Below are 27183 nucleotides of genomic sequence, written 5' to 3' on the forward strand. Positions count from 1 at the left end.
GGTATATTTTAGATTTATTGATGAAATGTCTCATCAATGTAGAATTCTTTTGGGTCCATTAATAAAATGTATTGAGGTTTTTTTACATCTTACTTTAATTTTGAAACCTGTGTAATTGGTAAGATTTCAGTTCTGGGCGGAGGATATAACTCGGCAGGACAGTGCCTGGCAAGCATGAGGTCCTGAATTTGATTCCTAGTTAAAAAAAAAAAAAAAAAAATTCCAGTTCTTCAAGTGGCAGTTACTGAATTGAAATATTTCTTTTCCCACTTCTTATTCATCTAGTCAGCAGAAAGGCTGTAAGAACCGTGCTGGAAAATACAACACAGGTTTAAATCTATTCCTTTTTGAATTCTGGGGATCATCAGGAGCTGAACTATGTCTAAAACATAAATAGGAGGAAAAGCAAATTAGGAAACAAAAGAAGACATGGTGTATCATGAGAAAAAGTAGACTCTCCCCAACAGTTGTTTTAGTAGAGCCTCCTGAGGAGCTACCTAAGCATTGCGTAGTCTGGAAATATTCCCGTAATCAATAGCAAAGAACATTGACTCCATGATTCCACATTATATATTCCAATCACATTTTTTCCTCATTAACACAAACCATGTGTGGTAAAATTGGCAAACATGCATTCTAAAATTCACAGATCTCTATTTTAGAGATAAGTGATTATCTCATTATTGAAAAGATCTCAGAAAACAAAGGGTCTGAAAACACTACTAGTGGTAAGAGAAGTGATGTTGGGGGGGGGATATTAATTTCTAGTTTGTGCCAGAAAATCCTTTTATTTAGTTCTACATCTTCTCCTTTACTGGGACTCATAAAACGTTGGTGCTACCTCTAGGGACATTAAAAGTCATAAGCAGTTTTTCCTAATTTGGGAGGTAAAGCTGAGTATCTACATTTGTTGTTGAAAGTATGTGGCCTCAAACATTTTTTTAAAAATGTGTTTCCCTAACACAATTGATATTAATACGTTTTCCTCTTAGAAAATAACTGTATAAATATGATTTGATATTTCTTAGGAAGAGGATCAATTTAGAAAATGTTTTAAAAGAATGAAGGTAGGAGGCTGATAGTGCCAGTTATTAACATGTATCACAACACTATAGTAAGTCAGAGATTCCAATACAGTGTAGACAGCACTGTAGAGCAGGAAGGAAATTGCATAAACAGCTGAGCATAGAAGACTACTTTACATTTTATTGATTTGTTTCTCTTGTTTTTATTTTTGTTTTGGTACCTGGGATTGAACTCATGATGTAGTGCTTGCTACTTTATATTTTAAAAGTAGCATTTCAAATCTGAAAAGCAATCACAGTGCAGTAAGTAGCCCTAGGATCATTGGAGAAAAATGTTATTGTAGCCTTAGTATTGACAAGGTAGATATAGAAAAATTAAACTACTGTATGGGAAAGGATTATATTATTCTTGTAAGATCCTGAGCTGAGGAAAGAAAATCTGAATTGGGGTGAAAACTAAAGACTTTTTCAAACTTTTTAAAAAATTAGTTTATTTTTAAGCAGCACAATCTGAGAGGGCAAATGATAAATGGGAAAATACTTGTAACATATATAATAGACAAAGATCTTATAGAAATATAAAACAGTATCCCCATTGAAAATGAGCAAGAAATAAGCATAATTTGTAAAAGAACTAGAAATAGTGAGAACCAAAGAAACTCAGCTAGAGACAACAATAAGATTTTTCTTCTCCAGTTTGCAAAGATTAGAAAGAGTTTTAGGGAAAAGCATAGAGAAATGAACTACTTATACACTTTAATGGGGTACACCCATATATAACCTTGTTAAGAAGTATAACAATGTGTATCAAAAGCCTTATGCTCTCCTTAACCTAACAGTTCTGCTTTACATATTCCTGAGTGATCACTGGGATCATCTATGACGTGTGGAAGATGTTATTCTTTTTACGTTCCAGAGTCTGAACCTCCTTTTTCTGCTTTTGGTATTCCCCCATTGAGTGACCGCTGTTGATGTGTTTATTTTTATTGTCTCACTACCTCTTACCCCCACCAAATGTAGTTCTACGAAGACAGTTTGTTCCCTTCTGTATCCCCAGTGTGTAGAACTGGTTGTTAATTCATAGGAGGCTCCCAGTATAAACCTGAATGTCAGATACTTTCAGCTTCACTCAGCGCTAAATTGTGCACAAAATCCTATTGGTTAGGTTAATTTGTGCTAGATTTGGATTTAGGAATAAAGGTGTAAAGATCTAGGACCTTAGGAGAATTCTTTACCACGGCAGGACAGTTTCAGAGGCCCAAGGTCCCTGACGTGAAAGCCAGTGAGTGCTACAAGCTGTAGTGTGGTACTCACCAATGACTGTAAAACTATTGCACATCTTGATTTCAGACTTTGCTCTTTCTGTTTGTTTATTCATTTATTTGGTGTTAGGGATTGAACCCAGGGTCTCTGCATTGCACTGCATCTTTGCCCCTTTTATATTTTGAGATGGGGTCTCCCTAAGTCACTAAATTGGCCAGACTGGGCTTGAATTTGTCATCCTCCTGCCTCAGCCTTCAGAGTGCTACAATTATAGGTGTGTACCACCTCATACAACTCTATCTTGAATATTGTTAATTTTTTAAAAATACTTTTACCACATATGTATGTCTAAGCAATCTGTTATTTGGTTTTAGGATGATAGTATGTTTTATTTCATGATTTTTAGGTTTTGTTTTTAAGATGATGTCTTGCTGTGTTGTCCAGTGTGGTCTCTGACTCCTAGACTCAAGTGATCCTCCCCTAGAGCCACCCTGCTGCTGGGACTACAGACGTGTGTCACCAGGCCCAGGTAGTTTAGAGATTTATGGATTGCTTCCTCAGTGGTATGTACTTGTGTGACTTGTGTTGTTAATTGGTGACCAGTTTGGTTCTGAGATCCCCTTCATGGTTTATATGTCAGTGGCCCCCTCAAGCCTCATGCAATCATGGATGCGGCCAAATCTAGTGTTGTGAATGGTTCACTGTCTAGTGCTTGGATTGGTGGTACTAGTGCTATGCCCACCCAGGAGCAGAGCCACCCATACAGTGTAATGGCGGGAAGAAGGCATGTCACTCTCTTTTGGATGTTCGATGTTTGCTGTGGCCTATCATGCCACGCTGAGGTTTGGAGGCAGCTGTGTTTGAACTCAAACCTCCAATCTGTAAGAAAGAAACCTTTCTTTCCCTAACTGGGCATCAGGTATTTTGTCTCAACAATGAAAGTAAAAGTAACTAAGGCACCCCTTTGTTAAATGCTTTGAAGACTCATCCTTGGCTACATCTATATTGTTGTGTCACCATCTACATTGTTTTTAATCCATTCACGCTTGGTGAATATTTGAATGTTCCTGTTTTCTTGCTATTATAAAGAGTGCTACAGTGAGCATTCTTAGAGCATGCCTCCTATAAGACATACACAGGGACATGCATGTTGTCTAGGGCACGTACCAAGGAATGGAATGCTGATCACTTGTGTAAATTTACTTGGAGATTTCAGACTGTTGCCACTTTTTTTTTTTATCAGTTTATACTCCCACTAGCCTCCTTGCTCCACATCTTTGACAGCATTTGGTACCATCTGCCCTTAAGTTTTTTGCCAGTCCAATGTGTGTGACATGATATTTTATAGATTTGTTTTTGTTTCTGGGATTGCTGATAATTCATAGTGTCATTTCATAACTTTATGGACTATTCTTGTTTTTTCTTCATTGCAAATGCTGGTATTGTGCCTTTTGATCATTTTTTTTCCCCATGGGTGGTTCCCCCACCACCTCACTGTATACATTTTATTTAAGTTTTCCAGTGTATTGGCATCAATCTAAATTGTTCTTAATATCCTCTGGTTAATCTCAGTAGCAGCTATAGGTATGTCCCCTTTCCCATCCCTGAAGCTGCTTATTGTAACTTCTGGATATATTATTCAAGGAGGGGGGAAAAAAAGCTACCAATAAGCAATTTTGAAAACCAAATTTTGGGTCATTTGATCCTCTCTATTGTATTTTTCCTATGTTCCTAATATCTGTTCCTTTTTATTTCTTCCTGCTTTCTGTGAGTCTATGAGGTTGCTGTGTCTTCAATTTCTAATGTTGGATGTTCAACTCATTCTTCATAAAATTCTTTTAAGCTTATTATATAGATATTTAGGGCTGTAAAGTTTCTTCTAGCCAGGTGTGGTCGTGTGTGCTTGTGATTCCAGCCTTTGGGAGGCTGAGGCAGTCAGATCCTGAGAGTTCAAGACTATCCAGGGGTACATAGTGAATTCAAGCCCACCCTGAACTACATAGCAAGACCCTGTCTCAACAGAACAAAACAGTGTCTTGTAAGCACCACTTTAGCTGCGTCCCTTAAGTTGTGATAAAGCAGAGCTCTGTTATTTTGAAACTTTACTCTGAGCTACATCTACAGCCTGGCCTTGGCTTAAACTTGTAGTACTCCTGCCTCAGCCTTCTAGAGGGCTGGGATTACAGGTGTGCCCGGGGTTTTTATTTCTAATTTGACTCTTTAATTGTTTAGGGGGATATTATAAATTTCTACACGTTTAAATTAATTTCTAACTTAATTGTGGTGTACTATGTAATTTATAGATATCTGATACCAGCCCTTTACAATATTTTTAGGCATCCTTAAAGACTAGTATGTAATCAGTTTTCACAAATACATTATTTGTTCTTATGAAAAGTATACATTTGAGCTATTGGATGAAATATTTTTATATGTACATTTTATTATCTCTGCTAATTATATTTTTCAAATCTCCTATACCTTTATTATTCTGTCTCCCAGCCTATCAATCACTATGACAGGAAATAAAATCAACTCTGCCTTAGGCTTGCTAGTTTTTCCTGGTGGCCCTGTCCATTTTTGCTTTATATGTGCTATTTTTTATGATGTACTTGAATTTAGAATTGTTATATCTCTCTGCTTAACTATTTTATTGATTTGTAACAATCTTTGTCTATAGTAATGCCATTTGCCTGAAAAGTCTATTTTGCTAATACTAATGCAACAATGTCAGTTATTTTATGGATAATATTTGCATAGCATTTTTCTACCCTTTGATGGAAACTGTGTATCTTTGTATTTTATGTACTACATATAGACATATTTATATCTTGTCTGATATTAGTTGTATTTTATCTAAGAGTTTTCCGTATTTTCTTATTTATTTATTTATTTTAGCTTTTTTGAGACAGGCTCTTGCTATGTAGTTCAGTTTGGCCTTTAACTCACTGTGTAGCCCAAGCTGGCCTTGAACTTGCTGTGATCATCCTGCCTCAGCCTTTTGAGTGCTGGGGCTAATTTGAGTATTTTCATTTAATCTAATTCTGATATACTTACTTTTTCCTCTTTTTAAATTTTTTTTAATTTTTAAAATTTTATTTCTTCTTTAACGTTCTCATTTTGATGATGATTTTTCCCTCTTTATTTACATAGGAAGTATGATTTATTTTTACTTATTTGGTAGTTACTCTGTTTCAACATGAATGATTTACAAAGCTCAAAGTTAAACTTTTCCTTCCTGTCATATAATAAAGTTCAAGTGACTAAGAAAGCTTTAAGTCTGATTATTTCTTTCCCTAGTTAGTACTATCTCCCTTCAGGCAATTAGGCATCTAAACAACTCTCTTTTTTAATCTTTAAATTTATCCATAAATTTTCCAATGTCTTGTCATATCATTCCTTGTTGCATTTAAAATATTTAAGATCATTTTCCTTTACCTAAAGTAGTACATCCATTAAAATGTCCTTTAATCAAAGGTGTGTTATTGACCAACTGCCTTGTTTTGTCTGAAAATTTCATTTTACTTGGGTTCTTACAAAATATTTATTATTTATTTATTGTACCAGGGATCGAACTCACGACTGTGTGCTTGCCAGACAGGCACTTATGCTGCTGAAATAAACCCCCAGCCTTAATTTATTTATTTTTTATTTATTTGGTCTTTTTGAGACAGAGTCTCACTATGCAGTTCAGGCTGGCCTTGAACTCACTTTGTAATTTAGGTTGGCCTTGAATTTGCTATGTTCCTCCTGCCTCAGCCTCCTGAGTACTGGGATTACAGGCGTGCACCACCATGCCTGGCTATAAAGTATTTAAAGTGGGTATAGAATTCTGTGTTGAAAGTTACTTTCTTTAAGCACATGAGCTAATGTTACTCAACTTTCTGGTTTGCTAATGAGAATTCTGTTATTAGATGGGCTGAGGATATTGCTCAAGAACAGAGCACTTACTTGCCTGGCCTGTGGGAGGCACTGGTTTCCATCCCCGGGTCGGGGAGTAGGGTGGAGTTCTGGCACCTCTGTCCCTGATGGTCAGCTTTTCATAACTGAAACAGATACCTGAGACGACCAACTTTTGAAGAGAAGAGGGTTATTTTGGCTCACAGTTTGCAGGTTTCAGTCCATGACTGATTGGCCCTGCTGCTTTGGGCCTGTGGTGAAGAAACAAATCATAGTGGAACTGAACTGCTCACCTTGTGGTCAGGAAGCGAGAAAGAGACCGGGTTCCCACTGACTCCTTTATGACCTCACCCTGGAGACCTGAAGCCTCCCACCAGGCTGCCTGCTTCTGCCGAGAGCTGGGGACTCAGCCTTGACCCCTGAGTGTTTGTTAGGGATGTCTGAGATTCTGACTTTAGCAATGACCATTCATTTTCAGTCCCTCTTCTCCAGCTGTGCTTAAGGCTCTTATTTTAAGGCTCTTATCTTCAATGTTCTACTATTCAGATTTCCTCTAATGCATCTAAGTATGGATTATTTACTTACCCTGTTGGAACTCCTTAGGGCATCCCAGATCTCAGAAGTGGTGACTCTCAACATTTTACAAATTTCCCAGCTTTCATCTCTTCCACTGCTACCTCTTCCCCATTCTTACTAGTCTGTGTAATTCTTCCTAGACTCACTTCTTTTCTTTCTGCATGTCTCTTTGCTTCTTTTTAAAATATATTTCATCTTCCTGAGCTGTGTTCCTGATGAAGCCGCTCATGTAACTCAGCAGGATGGCCCTGGAGGAGTGGGCTTGGGAGAAAGGCAGGCTGAGAAGCTGGCATGGGCTGGTTTGACGAGAGGTTGAGAGTTGATGCCATGAAGTCTTCTACTATGGATTAGTCAGCCCGGTGTGCGCTTTTCTTTTCTTTTTTGTGAAAGGAAAGGAGAAATGAAAGTCAAGGGACAGTGGAGGAAAGATGCCAAGGAAAGCATGATGATGTAGAAAAGAAGGGAGAATGTAGGAGCAGAGTCCTACTAGGCCCAACCTTTTTGGTTGTGTGCTTCATTTATGTTCTTACGTTACCCTTGTATAAGATTGATAAAAGCAACTTTAAAGCATAAAATGAAATTACAGTCAGTTAATAGGGGCTTACCCATCCACTCAGCCAGAAATACTCCATCTGCCTCCTGTGCATGAGGCACTGCTGGGCTCTGAGAATTAACTGTAATAAGGTGCAGACGTGATCTCTGCACTGGTGAAGCTCAAAGTGCAGTGGTTTTCACAGCAAGTAGATGTGGCAGAGAACAAACTTCAAGGGAAAAGTACTCAACTGTGTGAAAGCACTGTGAGGGCCCTCGTGCCCTTAGTCTATTCTGAGAGATGAGGGAAGTACCAGTTAAACTGATTCCCAGAAAATAAGTAGGCAGATTCACAAGTGAAAGGCAGATTGAGATTTGGAGGAATGGAGGTGCTAGCGTAGTGCAGAATAGAGTTTCGGAGTAAGTATCTATTGTAAGAGCAGTAGGAAGCCCCAAAAGGCCGTAAGCAGAACCCATACAGGCGCCATTTCTGTAATACTTCTTTTGGGAAAGTGTGCTCACGAGGCTACGAGAGCTTGGTGCTGTTACCCCTAAGAATCATTCCAGCTCTCCTCTTGACGGTAACATTTTTACATACCCATCTAATATAGATCCCTCAGTCAGACAGAGTGGAGATTTCCTGAATATCAATGAATTGGTTCTGTGTGTGTAAGAGAGGAAAGGACAGGAGTGCAGGAAAGAAGAATGGGGGAGAGAGGAAAGGAGTCAAGATACTATTTTTTAAATTTAGCAAAATTTTAAATATGCAGCAGTGAAAAACAGCTAAATCTACTAGGGATGCTTTTTATGTGTCATAGAGTTTAGAATTCTTAGCTGGGCATGGTGGCACACACCTGGAATCCCAGCACTTGGGAAACTCAGACAGGAGGGGTGTCATGAGTTTTGAGACCAGCCTGGGCTACAAAGTGAGCTCAAGGCCAACCTGAATTGTGTAGCAAGACTCTGTCTCAAAAAGAAAAAAAAAAAGTGTTCTTTTTTTATTTGTACCAGGGATCGAACTCATAACCGCACGCTTGCAAGGCAGGTGCTTATGTTGCTGAGCTAAATCCCCCACCCTTAAAAAAAAAAGTATTCTTAAGCTGATATTTTGCTTTTTAAAATTGTTTTTAGTACCTTAAAAATACTATTTTAAAACTGCCTATCTTAAACTATCCTGTAGATTATAACAAATCACATCATTATATAAGGGTTTGTTTTAACCCTCAAAGGCTTTTGTTGGGGAGGTGTAGGTATGGTGCTGGGGATCAAGCCCAGGGCCTTATGCATGCTGGGCAAATATTCTACTGCTAAGCTATTTCCCTTTCCCTTTTCACTGTTTTTTTTTTCTTATAAATTTAAATAAAATTATTATACTATTCTTATGTCTCTTCATAAATGTCAGAGTATACTGTTGTTTTGACATCTGTAGAGATTTTCAAATTCTGAATTATTACTTTGACTAATCTTTAGCTTCTAGACCTGAATACCTACTACTATGCCTCACATATAGTAGGCGCTCAAAAAATGTGTTCCAGCTGGGCATGGTAGTACATGCCTGTAATTCAGCGCTCAAGAGGCTGAGGCAGGAGTATTGCCGTGTTTGAGGCCATCCTGGGCCATCTAGTGAGTTCAAGTTTAGCCTGAACTACATAGCAAGACCGTCTCAAAAAAAAAAAAAAAAAAGTTCAGTGAACAAAGGTACTGGTCCAGTACTCTTAATTATATTTTCAAAAAATTTCCTTCCTCAGTTCCTTTACCCAAAATGCCCTTTTTTGATGTTCCTTTTCTCTGGCTTTGTTTTCATTTTTTGATTCAGGGTCTGTCTATGTTCAGGCTGGCTTTGAACTCGATGAGCCCAGAGAGGCTTCAAACTATTGGCAATCCTCTGTGCTCATCTCCTTCCTGGCTTTATAACTGTTAATATTCTTCTATAAATCTTATTTTGCTGTTTTTCCCTTACTTAGAATCCCTTTTGAATAACTACTCTGTCCTTTCATGAGATTTGTATACTTGCCATTTTATATCCTAAACCTTTATTGTTTCATTTTCTCTTAGATCTCTTTTGATCTATCTTATTTTTTACTGAAAATAATTTTGGAGCCTGATTTCCATTGTAGTATTTTAATTTCAGTTTTTATAATCCCGAGGAACTAATTTTCACTCTATAACTAATGAAGGTAATTTTATGTTTTCTGTATTTATAGTCCATTGAAGACAATGAAGTATATTTGCCTAATGATGAAATTTGGACCTATGATATTGACAGTGGGTTGTGGTGAGTAATTTCAAATTGCAGAATGTCCGATCTTAATGTCTTACAATGTTTTCGTAGGCTGAGGGAGTTTGAGACCATGCTGAGAAAGTACTGCAGCAGTTATGTTGTCCCCCTCTCCTTTTCTTTCTATGTCTTTTTTTGTGTCTCTTTTCCTTCCTTCTCCATTCTGTTTTTTCATTTCTCCAGTGGTTTTTTTTTGTTTGTTTGTTTTGGTTTTTTTTTGTCTTTTTGGGATAGAGTCTCACTGTGCAGTTCAGGCTGGCCTTGGGCTCACTTTGTAGCCCAGGCTGATCTCGAATTTGCAGTGATCCTCCTGCCTCAGCCTCCTAAGTGTTGGGATTTCAGAAGTGCATCACCACGCCCAGCTATCTCTAATCTTTTTGAGAGAGGGTCTCCCTGTATCCCAGGCTGGCCTTGAACTCATGACAAGCCTCCTGCCTCAGCCTTCCTAGCTCCTTCTCTGTTCTTTGTCCTTTACTCACCCTGTCAGGACCAGTGCTTTGAAGACTTTTATTCCAGTGATTCCAAGTTCTGACATCATGTGTGAACATTTCGTGATTGTTTTCTGTAGCAAGTTGAAGTCCTTCCTCAGGGTCATCTTAGAGTGTGGATGGTGTCGGCCACCACTGAACTCTAGCTGTAGCTGGAGATTGAAGGGGTGTGTGTGGTTCTCGCTGCAGGAGGATGCACCTGATGGAAGGAGAGCTCCCCACCTCCATGTCAGGCAGCTGCGGCGCTTGCGTCCACGGGAAGCTGTACGTGTTCGGAGGCTATGATGACAAAGGATACAGCAACCGAGTAATGCTTGCTTTTCATCATGGAGCACAGCAAGATGCGATACGAACGTATCGTTTCCACTCCCAGGTTTACGGATAGGTTCCAAAGAAGATAAGTGTAGGAAATGTCGTTTGTAATTAGAGGGTTTTACAGACAGATGGGAATGCAGCACTCCTGCTCGCCTTACATGTCTTCTGCTTCAGAAGTAGCTGCATAGTTGGTATCCCTGATGGAAAAATGCACCTCAATACGTCTTCAGTAGCATTGTTGCTTCTCAAACATTCTTCTTTTCATTCATTACATAAGTTTAAATTTCTAACAGGTGGAAATTTTATGTATTAAAAATTAAAAAGTGATCATTAATTTTTGGATTACAAATCTGCCTAATGTAAATTTAATCTTCGAGTGTGCTGTCTGCTAATAGTATTTTCATCTTTTAAAAGCTTTATTTCGTTAATTTACGAACAAGAGATGGAACCTATGTTTGGGAAAAAATCACCAACTTTGAAGGACAGCCACCTACCCCTCGTGATAAGCTTTCCTGCTGGGTGTATAAAGACAGGTAATGAGCTACACACTACAACTGCTTTTATTAAGTAAGGTGTAGTTTTTCCCCAAACAGAAGAAACATAAAAGTGTGACTTCACCTAAGTTATCATTAATAGTTTTGAGGGGTGTACTTGGGACTGAACCCAGGGCTTTTGCACACAGCAATGTCCCTAGCCTTTTTTTTTTTTCCCTTGGTACAGGGATTGAATTTACAATCTCACGCTTGCCAGGCAGTACTTAGGTCTCTGAGCTAAATCCCTATTCTGTGTAGCCTTTCAATTTTAAGTCAGCGTCTCACTAATCACTACATTGTTCACATTAGACTCAAATATGTAATTATCCTGCGCCTGCCAACCAGAGTGCTGGGATTATAGGACTGTCACAGGGCCCAACTCCAGATTAGTTTGATATTAGTGGTAACAGCACTTTCAAACCCTAGGTGAGAATTTCTCCAAGTCATAAAAGTGAACATGGTAGAAGCAATTATTTGATTTTTTTACATATACTATTTTACTTAATTTTTGACTAGTTAATCAATTCATGTGATTGTACAACTGTTTTTCTTTTTTGAGATAGAATCTTGCTATGTAGTTCAGGCTGGCCTTGAACTCATTGTGTAGCCTAGACTGGGCTCAAACAGCAGTCTTCCTGCCTCAGCCTCCCAATTGCTGGGATTACAGGTGTGCACAACCACATCTGGCTATGATTCTACAGTTGAAGTCATATTAGACTATACAATGAGGCCAGGTGTGATGGCACAAGCCTGTAATCCCAGCACTCAGGAGGCTGAGGCAGGAGGATCACTGTGAGTTTGAGGCCAGCCTGGGCTACAAAGTGACTTAAAGGCCAGCCTAAACTGCATGATGAAACCCTGTCTCTAAAAGACAAAAACAAAAAAAATACAGTGAAAGTCTGTTACCTATTTCTTTTTGCATCCAGTCTTCTATAAGCACCAAAAGACTTTTTATTGTTATTTTTGTATTATTGTAATGGTTCCCAAACTTGTCTGCCATTGGAATCATCTGGAGACCTTTTTCTCTCTGTTTGGCTGAGTTCATTTAAAAATTCCAAAGCCAAGGTGGTAGCCCAGATTAATTAAAACGCCTGTGAATAGGAGTTTTTCAAGATCCTCAAGGGATTCCAGCATGCAGACAAGTTTGGGAGCCTCTTAGTGTTGCTTTTCACAGAGAGAAGCAACTACATTTGTATATATGCATTTCTGTCCTTTCCCTCTCTCCTCAAACAGTTATCAGTGAACTCTGTGCTCTGTTCTGCAAGCCTTGCTTATTTTAGTTAGCAAACTTGTTATTGGTTTTTAAATAACTGCATGGTATTCCCCAGCGTGGATTCCTGGGCTTATCCAGGCAGATTTCCAGAGTGGAGTTTTAAATACCAGCTCTCCAGCAGGGCAGGCAAGAGTTCTGGAAGGTCGTGCCTGCAGTCTCCAAAGGTATCTGCACAGTCCAGGCAGGATGTGGGCGTGGCATTGCAGCTAAGAGGGTTGTATCTCCCTGTGCCTGAGGGGAGTGGTCCCCAGGAGGCGGGTTTGGGTGGGGAGTATCTGTACTGACCACGCTGGGGAACTGGAGGGGAGGCAAAACTGGGATCAGTGCCAAGAGTGTTCACCCTGCTTCTCATGTGGGAAAGCCCGGCTTCTATTCACCGTGGATGTTGAGAGTTCACCATGGAGAGTTGAATACAGAAAAGTAATTGTCATTATGCTGCTTCGTTAGGCTTTTTTTGGTTTGTTTAATTTTGTTTTGTGCTTTGTTTTTCCTGTCACCTCAACTTGGAAGAAACATTGTAGAGTTTGGCAGGTAGAGGCAGTATTGATCTGTTTATCTGGGTTTTGCCTACACCTACAAAAAAGACGTGTCTCTGTGGACATTTATGGGCTCACATCCTGGTGTGTTTTTTTTTTGTTGTTGTTGTTTTTTCTTTTCTACCTTGCATTTCCTAGACAGGCACTTATGCCACTGAGCTATATCTTCAGCCCTCCCATTGATTTCTGTGAGCCCCTAGTGTTTCTGCTTTTGTTTTTCCAGGACTTACTTTACCTTTCAAAATACTTTTACCCTTCAGAATTTGCCTGTTGTTTAAAAGTGTGAAAAAGTGTATGAAACAAGCAGGCCATTGGTGGCATCCTCCTATAATCCTAGCATTTGAGAGGCTGAGGCAGGAGGATTGCAGTGAGTTTAAAGTGAGCCTGGGCTACATAGTGAGTTCAGGCCCATCCTGAACTGCACAGCAAGACCCTGTCTCAAACAAACAAAAGCAAAATATATGAAACAGTTTCCCATTTTAACCATACTTAAATGTACACTTTATGTATTTTTTTTTTTTTTTTGTCTTTTTCCTTTTTATCGGTACTGGGGATCGAACTCACCACTGCCTGCTTGCAAGGCAGGCGCTTATGCCGCTGAGCTAAATATCCCCAGCCCCAATGTACACTTTAATTATTAATTATGCACAATGCGGGGCTGGGATCCCCGGTACCGATAAAAAGGAAAAAGACAAAAAAAATTATAATTATTCACAATGTATTGTAATCATCATTATTACAGAGTTCTAAAACTTATTCATTACTCCAAACTCAAACTCTATGATATCTAGTAAGCAGTATCTCCCCATTTTCCCTTCATCTAATCCCCGGTGGCCTCTAATCTCCTTTCTATGAATTTGCTCCCTAGAGACATTTCATATAGTATAATGTTTATTCCTTTGTATCTGGCTTATTTCTCTGACCATAATGCTTTAAAGCTCATGCTGTCAAGTTTTAGTCTTTCCTTCTCGTGGCTGAATAACATTCCATTACACACACATGCAGATACACACATTTTTTTTCCACTTATCAACTGATGAATATGGTTATTCTCACCTTTGGCTGGTGGGAATAATGCTTCAGTGAACAGTGGCGTACAAGTACTGTTTTAGTCCCTGTTTTCATTGGTTTTGGTTACATCCCACAGTAGAATTCTGGTGATTTGTAGAATTTGGTGATTATGTATGTGAGGTTGTGCTGCTGCTGTTTGGCAGTGGTGGGAATTGAACCCATCCTAGACAAGCTCTCAGCACTGATCCACCTCCTCTGTTATATCTGTAATTAATTTAGAGTCTTAGCAAGTTGCTCAGGATCACCTTATACCTGTAATCTTCCTGCCTCATCCAGCCAGATAGCTGGGATCACAGGCATCTACCACTGTGCCGACTCTACATTTAAGTTTTTGAGGAACTACCCAACTTTTCCATGGTGACTGTACCATTTTACCTTACCAATGGCAATGTGCAGGCATTCCATTCTCTTCACATCCTGACTGGTGTTGGTTATTTTCTAGTTTGTTTTTGTTTTTAATAATAGCCATTCAAGTGGGTGTGACCTCTTACATGGTTTTGATGTATATTTCCTTAATGAACAGTGATGTGGAACCATCTTTCCATGTGATGTGCCTACTGGCCACTTAAAAAAAATCTTTGGGGAAATCTCTATTCAATCCCTTTGTCTATTTAAAAAAAATTGTGTTGTCCTTTATTGTTGACTTGCAAGCCTTTTTTATATATACTAGATATTCATCCTTTATCAGATACATGTAGTTTTCTTTCAGTGTGTTTTTCTGGTCGCAGAATTGGGGCAAGGCTGGATTTATAAAATGAAGCAGGAAGTATTGCCTGATCTTCAGTTGTTTAAAATGGTTTGAAAAGGATTAGTGTTAATCATTCTTTTTATGTTCTGGAGGTGGTTGCCAGGTGTGACGGCACATGCCTGTAATCCCAGTACTGGAGAAGACCAAGGCAGGAGGATCCCTGAGTGTTCCAGGCCAGCCCAAGCTACAGAGTCAGTTCAAGGCCAGTCTGGAGTGCAGAGTGAGACCCTGTCTCAAAACCCAAAAGACGGGGCTGGGGGTTTAGCTCAGCGGCATAAGCGCCTGCCTTGCAAGCAGGCAGTCGTGAGTTCGATCCCCGGTACCGATAAAAAGGAAAAAGACAAAAAAAAAAAAAAAAAAAAAAAAAAACCCAAAAGACATAAATGGATGAATAAATATTTGGTAGAATATTCCCAGTGAACCACCTAGTCCTGGGATTTTATTTTTGAGGAAGATTTTGATAATTGATTGAATCTCTTAACATGTTATGTTTATTTGATTCTTTTACTTCTTTAGGCGTTTTTTTTAGAAACATCTCATTATGTAGCCCAGCTGTTCTCCAGGGTTTTTTTGTTTGTTTGTTTTTTGTCTTTTTTTGAGACAGGGTCTCACAATGCAGTTCAGGCTGGCCTTGAGCTCACTCTGTAGCCCAGGCTGGTCTCACACTCCCAATGATCATCCCACCTCAGCCTCCCGAGTGCTGGGATTACAGGCATGAGCCACCATTCCCAATTCTGTTCTCCAATTTTGATTCTCTTGTCTCAGTCTCCTGAATGCTGGGATTACAGATGTGTATCATCACCACTACTGTATATGAGTCTTTCTAGGAATTGTCTGGTTTTTGTTTTTTTTTTTCTTTTTGATGTAAGATGTCACTATATAGTTCAGGCTAGCCATGAACTCACTATGTAGCCCAGGCTATCCCCTAAATCCTAGCAGACCTCCTGCCTCAGCCTCCCAAGTACTGGGATTACAGGTGTGTGCCAACATGCCAACTTTCATAGGAATTTTTAAAACTCTTATCTAGATTGTCCAATTGTTGACATGCTGTTTTTCATAGTATCAGTTCTTATTTTTTTTCTGTAATGTCGGTAGTAATAGTAACTCTTTTTTTCTTTTTTTGGTGATGCTGAGGATGGAACCAGCCCTGCGTTTTCCCTAGTCTGAGTATTTATCAGTTTTGCTGATCTTTTCAAAGAATCAAGCTTTTATTTTTGCTGTTTTTCTGTTTACTATTTGCTTATCTCCCTTCCCATCTTTGTCACCTCCTTCCCTCTGCTCTCTGTGGGTTTAATTTGCTCTTTTCTTTCTAGCTCCTCTGTAATGAGTGCTGTTATGTTATTGACCTTTTTTAAATGTAGGTATTTATGGCTGTACATTCCTCTCTGAGGCTTGCCTTTGCTGTGACCCGTTAGTTTTGTCATATGTGTCATTTCATTCGTTTCAAGGTAATTTCTAATTTCTCTTGTGATTCCTTCTTTGACTCACTAGGTTCTTCTTTGACTAGTGAGGATCTTTATTTGTTTTTTTATTCCTGGCAAGGTACCCACACAGGTCACTATGCAAATGAAGATATAAGTGTGCTTATTCCTAATTGGTTGATTTTCAGCTTGACTGTGGGTTATAGTTATTGATCAGGTCCAGGTGCCAAAATGGGGCTTTTCAAAGGCTGTTTATTTTGGCAGTTGAACAGGAACATGACTGAGCAAGGCCTGCAAAGTTCAGTTTGTGGTTCCTTGGGGAGCCTAGCATGTGTGACTCCTGAGTCAGCAAATGGCTGCCAGACACTGTTTTCCTTGAGGTACCTGGAGCCTGTTTTGGAGATTCAGCTTTTCTTTCTTACATTTTTTTGGTACCGAGTATTGAACTCATGACCTTGTGCTTGCCAGGCAGGTACTTATGCCACTGAGCTAAATCCCCAGCCCAATTCAGCTTTTCTTAAAATCCAGTTATTTCAAAAGGCCTTCTCTGATAATTCGGTGTCTGGGTCACCTCTGAGTTACTCTCTTCTCTTGACTATGAGTCACCTTTTTTTTTCTTTTTGGATTTTTTCTTGTATCCTGTAATTTTTCATTAAATGTCAGGCATTCTGTACGAAAGGACAGTAAAGACTGGAATTAATTATACTTATCTCTGGAAAAGGACATGCCAATCTCTTTTTTTTCTTTCAGGCTTCTAGAAAGGGAGATGAGTCAGGTCAGTCTGTAGTTGATCTGTGAATGGGCTTGGTGGTAGCTTTAGTTTGATTCAGTTTCAACGTGGGCTTCAAATATTTTGAGGCAGAACTCTCACTAGGGCGCTGTGTGTAAGCTCTGAAGATTTTCAGCTGTGTTTTGAAGCTGAGTTTCCACTGCTCAAAACCGTGAGAGATCTGCTCTAGAGCCATTTGGGAGGACTTTGGGCCAATAGAAGTTCTGCGTGCTCTCCAGTGCCTGTGCTGTCTGTACTTTGGGAAATCTCTTTCATTCCTGCATCTCTTCCCCTGGTCTTCCTATACAGGCACTTGCCATGCCTCTCGGGCGTTTCTTCAGCTCTCCTGTCTGATCCCAAATTTTAGTACTTTATTCTTTTTTTGGTGTGCTGGGGCCTGGGGATCATATCCAGGGCGCCACATGCTAAGCAAGTGCTCTACCACTGCTACACACTCAACCCCAGCTTCCAGATTTTGATGACTGATCCTAAATCCATCTTAAAGACTATGCAGAAGAGTCAAGAGTGGGTTCAAACTCCTGCCGTTGCCACGTTTCCTAAGTACTAACTTGCTATGCCATCCTGTATGCATCTGTAAAAACTTTGGATGGTTTCTCTTTGCAAAGTCTGTATGTAGTGCTTTTGCCTTCCGCCCAGTGTTACAGCAGGGGTGAAAGCAGCCCTGTGTCTCTTCTCTTCTGTAGAGATCCTCCTCACTTTCCCAATTGCTGCATTAGATATTTGTGACTTCTCTTTGATTTTTATTTGAAACAGTGATCTTGTAGTTTACTTTCTTGTTTAGATTATTTGTGTTTGTTTTCCAGATTAATATATTTTGGTGGTTATGGGTGTAGGAGACACAATGAACTTCAAGACTGTTTTGATGTTCATGATGCATCTTGGGTAAGAAAGTAATCATTTTGTATTTTATTTTAACAAGTTTTAGAAATAATTAACCTAGGGGCTGGGGATTTAGCTCAGCAGTATAAACGCCTGGCTTGGAAGCAGGCAGTCGTGAGTTCGATCCCCAGTACTGATAAAAAGACCAAAAAAAAAAAAAAAAAAAAAAGAAATAATTAACCTAATCTTTCCTTTTTTCTTTTCTTTTCTTTCTTTCTTTTTTTTTTTTTTTTTTTTGGTATGGAGACTTGAAATCAGAACCTTGTGCTTTCCAGGCTTGCCCTGTGCTGCTGAACTGTATCCCCAGCCTTAATCTTTCTAATTTTAAGAGCTCCTAATTTGCTATAGTTGACACTGTGGAAGAAAATGTATTTTCCCTCATTTAGATTTGGATCTAGCTAGAAGAGGGCCTCTCATTTAATAAATTATACCCTCTTCTGTTAGCCAGATCAAGGTGTTACCACAAATTGGGAGAAATTCACTTTTATGTAAGCACAGTAACTATCAGAATTATTCAGGGGCTGGTGATTTAGCTCAGCGGCATAAGCACCTGCTTTGCAAGCAGGTAGTCATGAGTTCGATCCCCGGTACCCATAAAAAAAGACAAAAGAGAAAAAAATAATTATTCATAGCTCAGACTGGATTCTACAAAAGAATAAATTAGGTTGTAATGCTATTACTTTTCCTGCTTATTCTTACTAGTTAGAGAATAGGTCATTATTTTTAGTTTTAAAAAAGTGAAATCTCTTAAATGATGACTTTAAAAACATTGATATCAGTCTAGACTGATATTTAGGCTCCAGAATGACCAAACAAAGAACAGATAGATAAATGAATGCACATCACCTGGACAGATAGATTAGAATGCTCCATCAGGCCTACAGGAAAAGACAGACAAGCACATCCTGATACGTGAAGACAGAGCCAGTGGCAGATCCATTATTTATGCAACTGTGGATCCATATGGATAATGGCAGGAAACAAAACTGAACAGTTGTCTACGATGAGGTACCAGAAGAGATCCCATTCTCCTTTCTACCTCTGCCTCCCAAGTGCCGGAGTTATAGGAGTGCATCACCATGCCTGGTCAGCCTTGGCACTCTTATATTGGGGCAGGGTCATCTTTTCTTACGAGGGACTGTCTAGTAGGCTGTGTAGCGCTCCCTTGGCCTCTCCTCTAGTTGTAATGACCAAAATATCTCCAGATATTTTCAAATACCATTTAAATGACATTTTAAATACCATTCTCCATCTTCTCTACGCTACCTAGAGGAAGGCTTTTCTCATTTACCTCACAGTTTTGTAGTGTCTTTTTATGCTATGTAACCCTTATCATTCCATCCTATGATTAATTCTGTCTCTCCTTCCTTCACAGCAGATCTTACTTTCCCCAAAGAGAGGTTATCCATCAAACACTGTTACATCCCCAGTGCCCCACAGTGTGTGGCACAGAACAAGGGGTTGAAAAACCCTGTGGAGGTTACCAGAGATTTGTAGATCCCAGCAACTTCCACAGATAAATAGGCATGACCTCAGCCTCAGGTCGTAACTCTTGGTTTGCTCCCAAATGGAGTAGGAAAACCAGATAGTGGTTTTTTTTTTTTAAATTGGAGGGGAGGAAATGTAGATTTTATTCTTTTTGCTAACAAAAATGTTTTTTTAAAAAATTTGTACTTGTGCTGGGGATTACTTTCAACAGATTTCTAGGTTAAGATCTTAAACTGCCAGGGGTTTAGCTCAGCAGCACAAGCACCTGCCTGGCAAATGTGATGTCATGAGTTCAATCCCTGGTACCAAAAAATAAAAAAAGATCTTCTTAAACTATATATATATAAAAGATCTCATTCCTAAGAAGCATAGTAACTCGTTTTAGTTCTACCTTCTACCAGCACATGCTACTGTTGCACATTATTTATTTATTTATTTATTAATCTATTGGTACTAGGGTTTGACCTTATCAGCGCAAACTGCATGGCAGAGTAGGAGTGGTGGGAACTTGCTGGGAACGGAACCATGCCTTCTGATGTTTATGACAGCACACATTAGGTTCTGAGCACGTATGTAAGAAAGCAGTGTTGAATGTAAATAATCATTCTGTCCTGTGCAAATGTAGAGACAAACGTGAAATCGTGGTTTACCAAAGCAGTGCTGAGGAAAGAAGGGTTACCAGGAGCAGCTCCCACTGGCCGGATGTGTACTCTGCCAGGGGTAGGGCGTGCCTGAGCCTTGTGGCTGTGCTAACAGCAGGCTTGGTTTTTTAAGGGTGTCTGTTATTTGCCTATAAACATGTGGCAAAAATGTAACAGTCATGTGAAAAGGAAAGCTTTGAGGGTTTTTTTTTTTTTTTTTTTGTCTTTTTTGTCTTTTTTCCTTTTTATCAGTACTGAGGATCGAACTCACGACTGCCTGTTTGCAAGGCAGGTGCTTATGCCACTGAGCTAAATCTCCAGCCCCTGCTTTGAGGTATTTTAAAATTTTCTGTTTTAGGAAGAGCAGATATTCTGGGGATGGCATAATGACATCCATGTATTTGACACAAAGACACAGACTTGGTTTCAACCAGAAATTAAGGTAAGTGTTGTAAAAGTTGCCTTTATATTCAAATATTCATTGATACTTAAAAGAAGAATCCAGTTTCTTTCTAAGATACTTAGATTTTAATACATGCTTTTGTAATCATGTGCCAAATATTTCTCTTGAGTATTGCTATCAATACCATTTTTTTAAAAAAATCCTGCTTTTCTCCATGTCAGATAAGATTCTCTAGAAACAATCTTTTTAAAAGGTACCATCTTCATTCTTTGCGCCAAATATCATACCCTAATTTAATGTGAGGTCTTTATTTATTTATTTAAATTTTTTATCGGTACCAGGGATCGAACTCACAACTGCCTGAATGTGTTAAAAAGTTCTTTTATAAAACCAGGCATTTGCTCAGCCCTGTAACCCCAGCAAGCTGAGGCAGAAAGATTACAACTTGAGGTCAGCCTGGCCTTCCCATCAGTTCAGGACCAGCCTGGACCCCTAGTGACACTCTTTCTCACCACCCCCAAAGTCTTTTAAAACAAAGTTCATAATTTTAAACACTTACAGGTTTTGTTTTTTTGTGGCACTGGGGATTGAATCCAGAGTTTCACACTGAGCTATACTCCCAGCTCATTTTTATTTTTGATTTTGAGTTGCTTGCCCAAGCTGGGCTCAAGCTTGCAGTCCTCCCAGAGTGCTGAGATCGCAGGCATGTATGCCTATGTTTTACTAAAAAATCAGAGCTTTTTGCAATTATAGCATGACATTGTCATGCTATAATACATTGTCAATATTCATTCATTTACTAATGACCAAACACAAATTGAAATTAGTTTGAGCCACTTAGCATGGTGCACACAGTATAAGAGCCAGATAGAGAAATGCCTCAGGACCTGGAGCCTGTTTCTTAGTACCATTGCACTACTTTTGTCTCGCCCCATCTGTTCATCCTCCTCTTTGTTCTCCTGCTTCACTCCATCCACTGCAAACCACGTGGGCTATTTAGGAAGGAACAGAACCTCAGCTACACAAGTGGTTCTTTGTGTTATGCTCTCCAGTATTCATATTAGTCCTAGAAGGGGACTCCGACTCTACTTGGGTGTGTTTCTCCTGTCACAGCACCTCTGTTGCCAAGGGGATGCCTGGCCAGTCGTGAGTCACATGCCCATCCTGGGGTGTGTGAGAGGGGGCAGGGTATTATGAGTGTTAAAGCTCACCAGAACTAACAGGAAGGAAGTCAAGCAGGCAAAGCTAACATTGTCCAGTAACGTAAATACATGACTGAAACTCCTTACAGTGCAGTGCTGCTGATGGAAATGCTGGGAAGTTCTGTTTCAGAGTTTGATCCTCTTGAGGGGCACTATTTGCAGGCAGTGAACTTCCGGTTTCCAGTGCTCTTCTATTCTCTTCTTTTCAAATTTTAGTACCAATCAATTGTCACTTATACTTGTTGATTGAATTCTCCTTAAATCAGCGTTCGAATTTTAAGAGTTGGTATCATTTATTAGTGGAATAAAGATAATTTATGTCAGCAGGTAGTAGAGAGAAATACTCCTGAGGCTTAGTCTCCTGAAACCACACCTAATCGCTTTCCTGCATTGTAACCCTTCACTTCCCGAGAACTAAGGGCCTAGAAATACCAGGATGGGGTAGTAATACAGGTTTTGACTTGGCAGAAAGGCCAGGGCACAAAAGTCTTACATGATTTTCTCTCACTTATTTAAATGTAATCAGTAAGATCTGAATTATTTCTTACCACATTGACTTGTAGTAAGCCTTGAAAGTTTAGGGAGTTATGATATTGGGTATGGAATGTGAGTTTCCTGTGTCCGTGTTCAGTAGCCAGCGAGCTGAATATACTGGGTTCTTTCAGAACTTGGATGAGGTACATACACAGGGGAACCCGTCCTAGACATTTGGGAATAATGGAGATGATTTTCTCTTCAGTTCTCTGAGAGAACCCAGGGCCTCTCTCTGTATTGCTGAGCACTTTCTCACATGTGCTCTCACCCTGCAGCCGCTTTTCCCTCACCTCTTACTCATTCACCAACTAAAAGCTTCTCTAAAGAAAAGATGAACTTTTATTTATCCAAAGTAAAGTATAGAGAAGCATTATTTAATGAGAGGTAAAGCATAGTTTGGCTTAAGCCAGCAATGCAGTTTCTCTGAATTTGAGGGGTTTGGGGGGCATATTTAAATTTTTGGAGACTGAGATCATCTCATTTTACACTGCTGATTCCTCAGATTAATTCTGTGTGTGATGGTGGTGTATTTTTAAATTTGACTTTTAAATCACTTATATTCCAAGCTAAAATTTACATGGAATTTTATCTTGTTAAATAATATCAGGCATTTAAGAAAATATCTTAGAAGACAGTGTGGTGGCACAGCACACTGTAATCCCAGGTGCTCAGGAGTCGAGGCAGGAGGACTGTAGGTTTGAGGCAGCACAGTCAACTTGGTGAGAGAAATTTAAAGAGGAGTGGGGATGTAGCACAGTGGTAGAGCGATTGCTGAGCATGTACAGTTCTCTGAGTTCACCCCCAGCAGCAAAGGGAGAGAGAAATGCTTTAAACAGTAAAGAAAGAATAATTTTGGTTCTTGAAGAGTAGTACTCTCCTGTAATTTATTTTTAGCATGAACTTTTGCATTAGGCGCCTCAATGTAATTACATCAGCAGCTGAGTGCTGACGTCTTACTGATGTTTCAAGCTTGGCACTGTGTTTTGATCTCTGCTTGCAGGGTGGAACTCCACCCCAGCCACGCGCCGCGCATTCGTGTGCAGTTATTGGAAATAAGGGTTACGTCTTTGGTGGACGTGTTCTGGTGAGTATTGTTAATGGAAATGGTGTTATATCTGATGCTTGTTACAAAAATGTATCCTCTGATTTTTGTGAAACAACTGAACATTCAAAAACTCTGGATATAGCACTTGGGAGGCTGAGGCAGGAGGATCATTGCAAGTTTGAGGCCAGCTGGGACTACACAGTGAATTCAAGACCAGCCTAACTACATAGCAAGACCCTGTCTCAAAAACCAAACCAAAACAAAAAACATAAGCCCTCTAGATATTAAAATACCATTTCATACTAACTTTTATTTCTCTTCTGTTTCCAAAACAAACAATACACAAGCAGATGATTATAAATCATATTTTAATGAAAGAATCCTTCACTTTAATGCACATCAGAAAAGCTTAATTTCTTATCATCTGAACCCTGATAGTTTAAACCCATTTCTTCCTTTTTCCTTTGACACATTCATTGGGGAGCTCTATGTTCATTTTATTGATGCTTACAACTGCTTCCCAGTATTTAACTTCTAACAGTAAGGGGAAGAGAGACCCCCTATTTTTAATCTGAAGTTATCTTAAATTAACACTGTAGTGTAGAAAAGGTATTAACCATAGTCTAATGTGATGCACTTTCATTTTAGCAAACACGGATGAGTGACTTGCACTATCTAAACTTAGACACCTGGACCTGGTCTGGAAGGTATGTTTGAAATCTAGGTTCATTTCAATCTACAGGACTGTGTGTGGTTACAATCCAAATCTGGGTTCCTAAAAAAATTGAATTTTTTTTTTTATTCTTCAGATTATACGTCAAAGCAAAGAATATACCAATTTAGTTTGTTCTTTGAACTGTATAAAACATTATTGTAATCAGAGGTTGTAAGGAGAACAATTAGAATCAGGACACAGAATGTATTCTGTTATTTTATGATGGTCACCCAGAGTTAACACAAGAAAGTGCAGGAAATCTGTCTACAACACCAAAGACCCAGAATATTCAGCCAAGGGCTTGAGTCCCACAGCAATGTCCTGCATGAGTCCAGATGAAGACCTAGAGCTCATGACAATGCCTCCCATGAGTCCACTGAGAGCCCACGAGGACTCACACCAGTCTCTTTTATGGATCTGTGCTGGGAAGGCCCCAAGGTCAGCTGTGGACACTAGAAAGTCTGTGCCAGCAGGGTGAAGGAGCTGTGCTGGTAGGTTGAGGGTTCTACACTGGAGCTGAGAAGTCACGCTCAAAACAAAGACCAGGGCTGCCCTGAAAAGCACCCAGCCATCCTCAGCGACATGGAGGTCCCGAGCTCCTCCAATGATAAGCACAGTCAAATACATGCCAGAAAGCCAGCATAATGAGTTTGTCCTAGAGATTAAATGCACACATCTTCCCCTCCTGAGCCAGAAAGTGATGCTCGATGTAAGGACCAGAGCTTCCCCAAAGTGAACCACAGCCACTCTCACCAACACGGTCACAAGCTCCTCTGATGACAATGGTCGAACTCACACTGGGGAAACTAATCTTGAGGAGCGCCTCCAGGAGAACCAATGGCTCAGAACAGCAACACTAAGGGAAACCACAATGGCCCACTTGTCTTCTCCATGTCTGTATTTATACTGGCAACTTTCCTCAGGTGGAACATCTACACTCAGCACTATGCTGATTTAATTTAGCTGGCATTAAGTTGACCACAGTTTTTAATCCATAACAAACATGAAGCTACTAAGAGTTGTAAACTGATTGTAAGAAAGCACTAGTTTTATAGTGAGAAGAAATGAAGGAGTGGTTGAGTGAGGTCATCTCACATGAGTAGATAATAAAGAGGAAAAGTCAGATTTTATTTATGGTTCACACTATATATTAACAATAGAATAAACAGATTTAACTATCAACTTGACCATTTGTGCAGGGAAATGGAGTCAGAGCTATGTATTATTCTAATGTATAAATAACATCACAAAAAGTATCAACAAAGCATAGCACATTGTGTTTAAAGTGAGCTGGGCTTGTTGACAGAAGCCTATAATCTTGGCTATTTGGGGGGCTGAGGTAAGACGATCACATGTCTGGGGCCTAGTTGAACCTAGTGAAACCTTGTCACTAACATATAAACTAAAGTAAAGAGCTTCTGAGCATGGTGGTCCATGCCTGTAATCCCAGTACTTGAGAGGCTGAGGGCAGGAGGATCGCTGCAAGTTTGAGGCCAGCCTGGGATGCATTGTGAGTTCAAGGCCAGGCTGAACTACATGATGGCACCCTGTCTCAAAAAAACCTCCAAAAAACCAGAAAATAAATAAGGCTGAGGATGTAGCTCAGTGATAGAATGCCCCTGGATTCAATCCCTAATATAATACATACTTTCATACAATGCAGTACAGTACAATACAATACAATACAATACAGGCATTGTAAAAACTTTAGTAAAGATTATGTAAACCTCCATTTTATAAACAAAAAGACTGATGATAAGACCACTTAAAATTAAATATTTCTTAGCTAGGAATGGTGGTACACACATGTAATCCTTGGGAGGCAGAGACAGGATTGCTGTGAGTTTGAGATCATCATGGATTACATAGTTGACACCCTGCTCCAAAAAACTGGAAAAAAAATTAAAAAATAACTTCTTATGAGGCATGGTGGGCAGCTTGTGATCCCAGCTCCTTAGGAGACACACAAGAGGGTTGCAAGTTTGAGGGCAGCTGAGCAAGTTAACGAAACCTTTTATAATTTCTAAGTGGAAATTATAAAAATTCCAAGGAGTGTAGCTTCATGCTAGAGAATCCTTGGGTTTGACATACAGTACCACAAAAATTAAATAATAAATATTTCTCTAGAAAAATGTACCACATTAAAAAAAGAAAAAGAGAAAGAAAAATTATCACAAAATTTAATGACAAATTTGGAAATGCACATTGAAAAGGTAATATTTATTATATTTAATATATTGGGTCATTTTGGGATGCAGGGGTATTGGGAATTTAACTCAGAGCTTTCTCACACTTGCCATCTGTGTTGTTTACTTTCTCTTGTTGGGACAAAATACCCAACACTCAACATTAAGGAAGGATATTTATTATTTTTTAACTCACAATTTGTACAGGTTTCAGTCCATAGTCAGCTGGCTCCAAAGAAGGGTGGCATGGCACAGGGGAAACACTCCAAGGTGGCAGGAGACAGAAAAACAGCAAGAGCAAAAAGTAGGGGGAGAGCAAGCCTCTTGACCTGCCTTGTAAGCAGGCTACCATCCCACCAGAAGGGGTGTAGAAATCGCAGAATTTCAGTGCCCTTCTTTTGCACAGGCTGAGGATGTTTACCAAGTAAGGATCCTGACTCCCTGTTGAGCTACTTAGTTAAACTTCTAAACTTCTCAAGTTGATGCAATGTATCAACCATTAGGTGGACCTCTTGTCCTCTTGGCAACCTTGACACTTTTTTTTTTTTTTTTTTTTTTTTAGACAGGGTCTCTCTATGCAGTTCAGGCTGGCCTGGAGCTCACTTTGTAGCCCAGGCTGGTCTTGAGCTCATGCAATCCTCCTGCCTCAGCCTCTCAAGTGCTGGGATTACAGGCATGAGCCATCACTCCAGGCCAGACACATTTCTTTAAACAGGTCTCCAGATACAAAGGCATGCTTATTCTTACTATTTTACAACTTGAACATTGCAGTACAGGCTTAACAATACTTAAGAGCCAGTTTAAAGTCTGTCCATATTATATTACATTAGAACCATAAAATTTTGTCTCTGGCCCCCAAAGATTCCTGCACGTCGCTTTATGCTAAAAGCATTTAGTCCATCTACAATAGCTGCCAAAGTCCTAACAGTTTTAGCATTACTGAAAAGTCCCTAGTCCAAAGTCTCTGAGATTCAAAGCAAAATCTTAACTTCAGGCTCCTACACAAATGAAAACAAAGTAAACACTTGCAACATATAATGGCATAAAATAAACATTTTCATTCCAGAATTTATCCATGGGGATACAAAGGATTAGGACCAAAGCAAGTCCAGTCTCCAGCAGGGCAAACATTAAGTCTTGTAGTTCCACATCCAGCATCTGAATCAACCTGTGGCAAATTGTGAGCTGCAAAAGGCTTGAGTGACTCCATCCCTATGGCTGTTCTGGTGGTTGTAGTTCCCATGGCTTCTGTCTTAGGCCTGCTTTCCTCCCTCCATACAGCTTTCTTTAGATGATCTATGTTCCATGCTTTTCCAAACTTCTAGGGTCTCCACAGGACCTT

General features: G+C 39.5%; 1 protein-coding gene across 3 annotated transcripts in view; it reads left to right on the forward strand.

Moving 5' to 3' along the window:
• Klhdc1 (kelch domain containing 1) overlaps window positions 1–27183 on the forward strand; it is a 48425-nt gene that overhangs the window by 2088 nt on the left and 19154 nt on the right. Inside the window, exons 1-8 of one of the 3 annotated variants that reach the window (XM_063247210.1) lie at window positions 2761–2817; window positions 9500–9570; window positions 10251–10434; window positions 10791–10909; window positions 17552–17630; window positions 20115–20198; window positions 22896–22979; window positions 23589–23647. In XM_063247210.1, the coding sequence (XP_063103280.1) occupies window positions 10255–10434; window positions 10791–10909; window positions 17552–17630; window positions 20115–20198; window positions 22896–22979; window positions 23589–23647 (605 nt within the window). In that variant the 5' untranslated portion in view covers window positions 2761–2817; window positions 9500–9570; window positions 10251–10254. Of the gene's footprint in view, window positions 1–2760; window positions 2818–9499; window positions 9571–10250; window positions 10435–10790; window positions 10910–17551; window positions 17631–20114; window positions 20199–22895; window positions 22980–23588; window positions 23648–27183 lie in introns of those variants that run through there. The other 2 variants (XM_013154696.3, XM_003471804.5) reach the window with 2 other exon arrangements.

The sequence above is a fragment of the Cavia porcellus genome, unplaced genomic scaffold (assembly GCF_034190915.1).
Source record: "Cavia porcellus strain 051 isolate PalLab524CR breed Dunkin Hartley unplaced genomic scaffold, mCavPor4.1 scaffold_1, whole genome shotgun sequence".
NCBI classification, from domain to species: domain Eukaryota; kingdom Metazoa; phylum Chordata; class Mammalia; order Rodentia; family Caviidae; genus Cavia; species Cavia porcellus.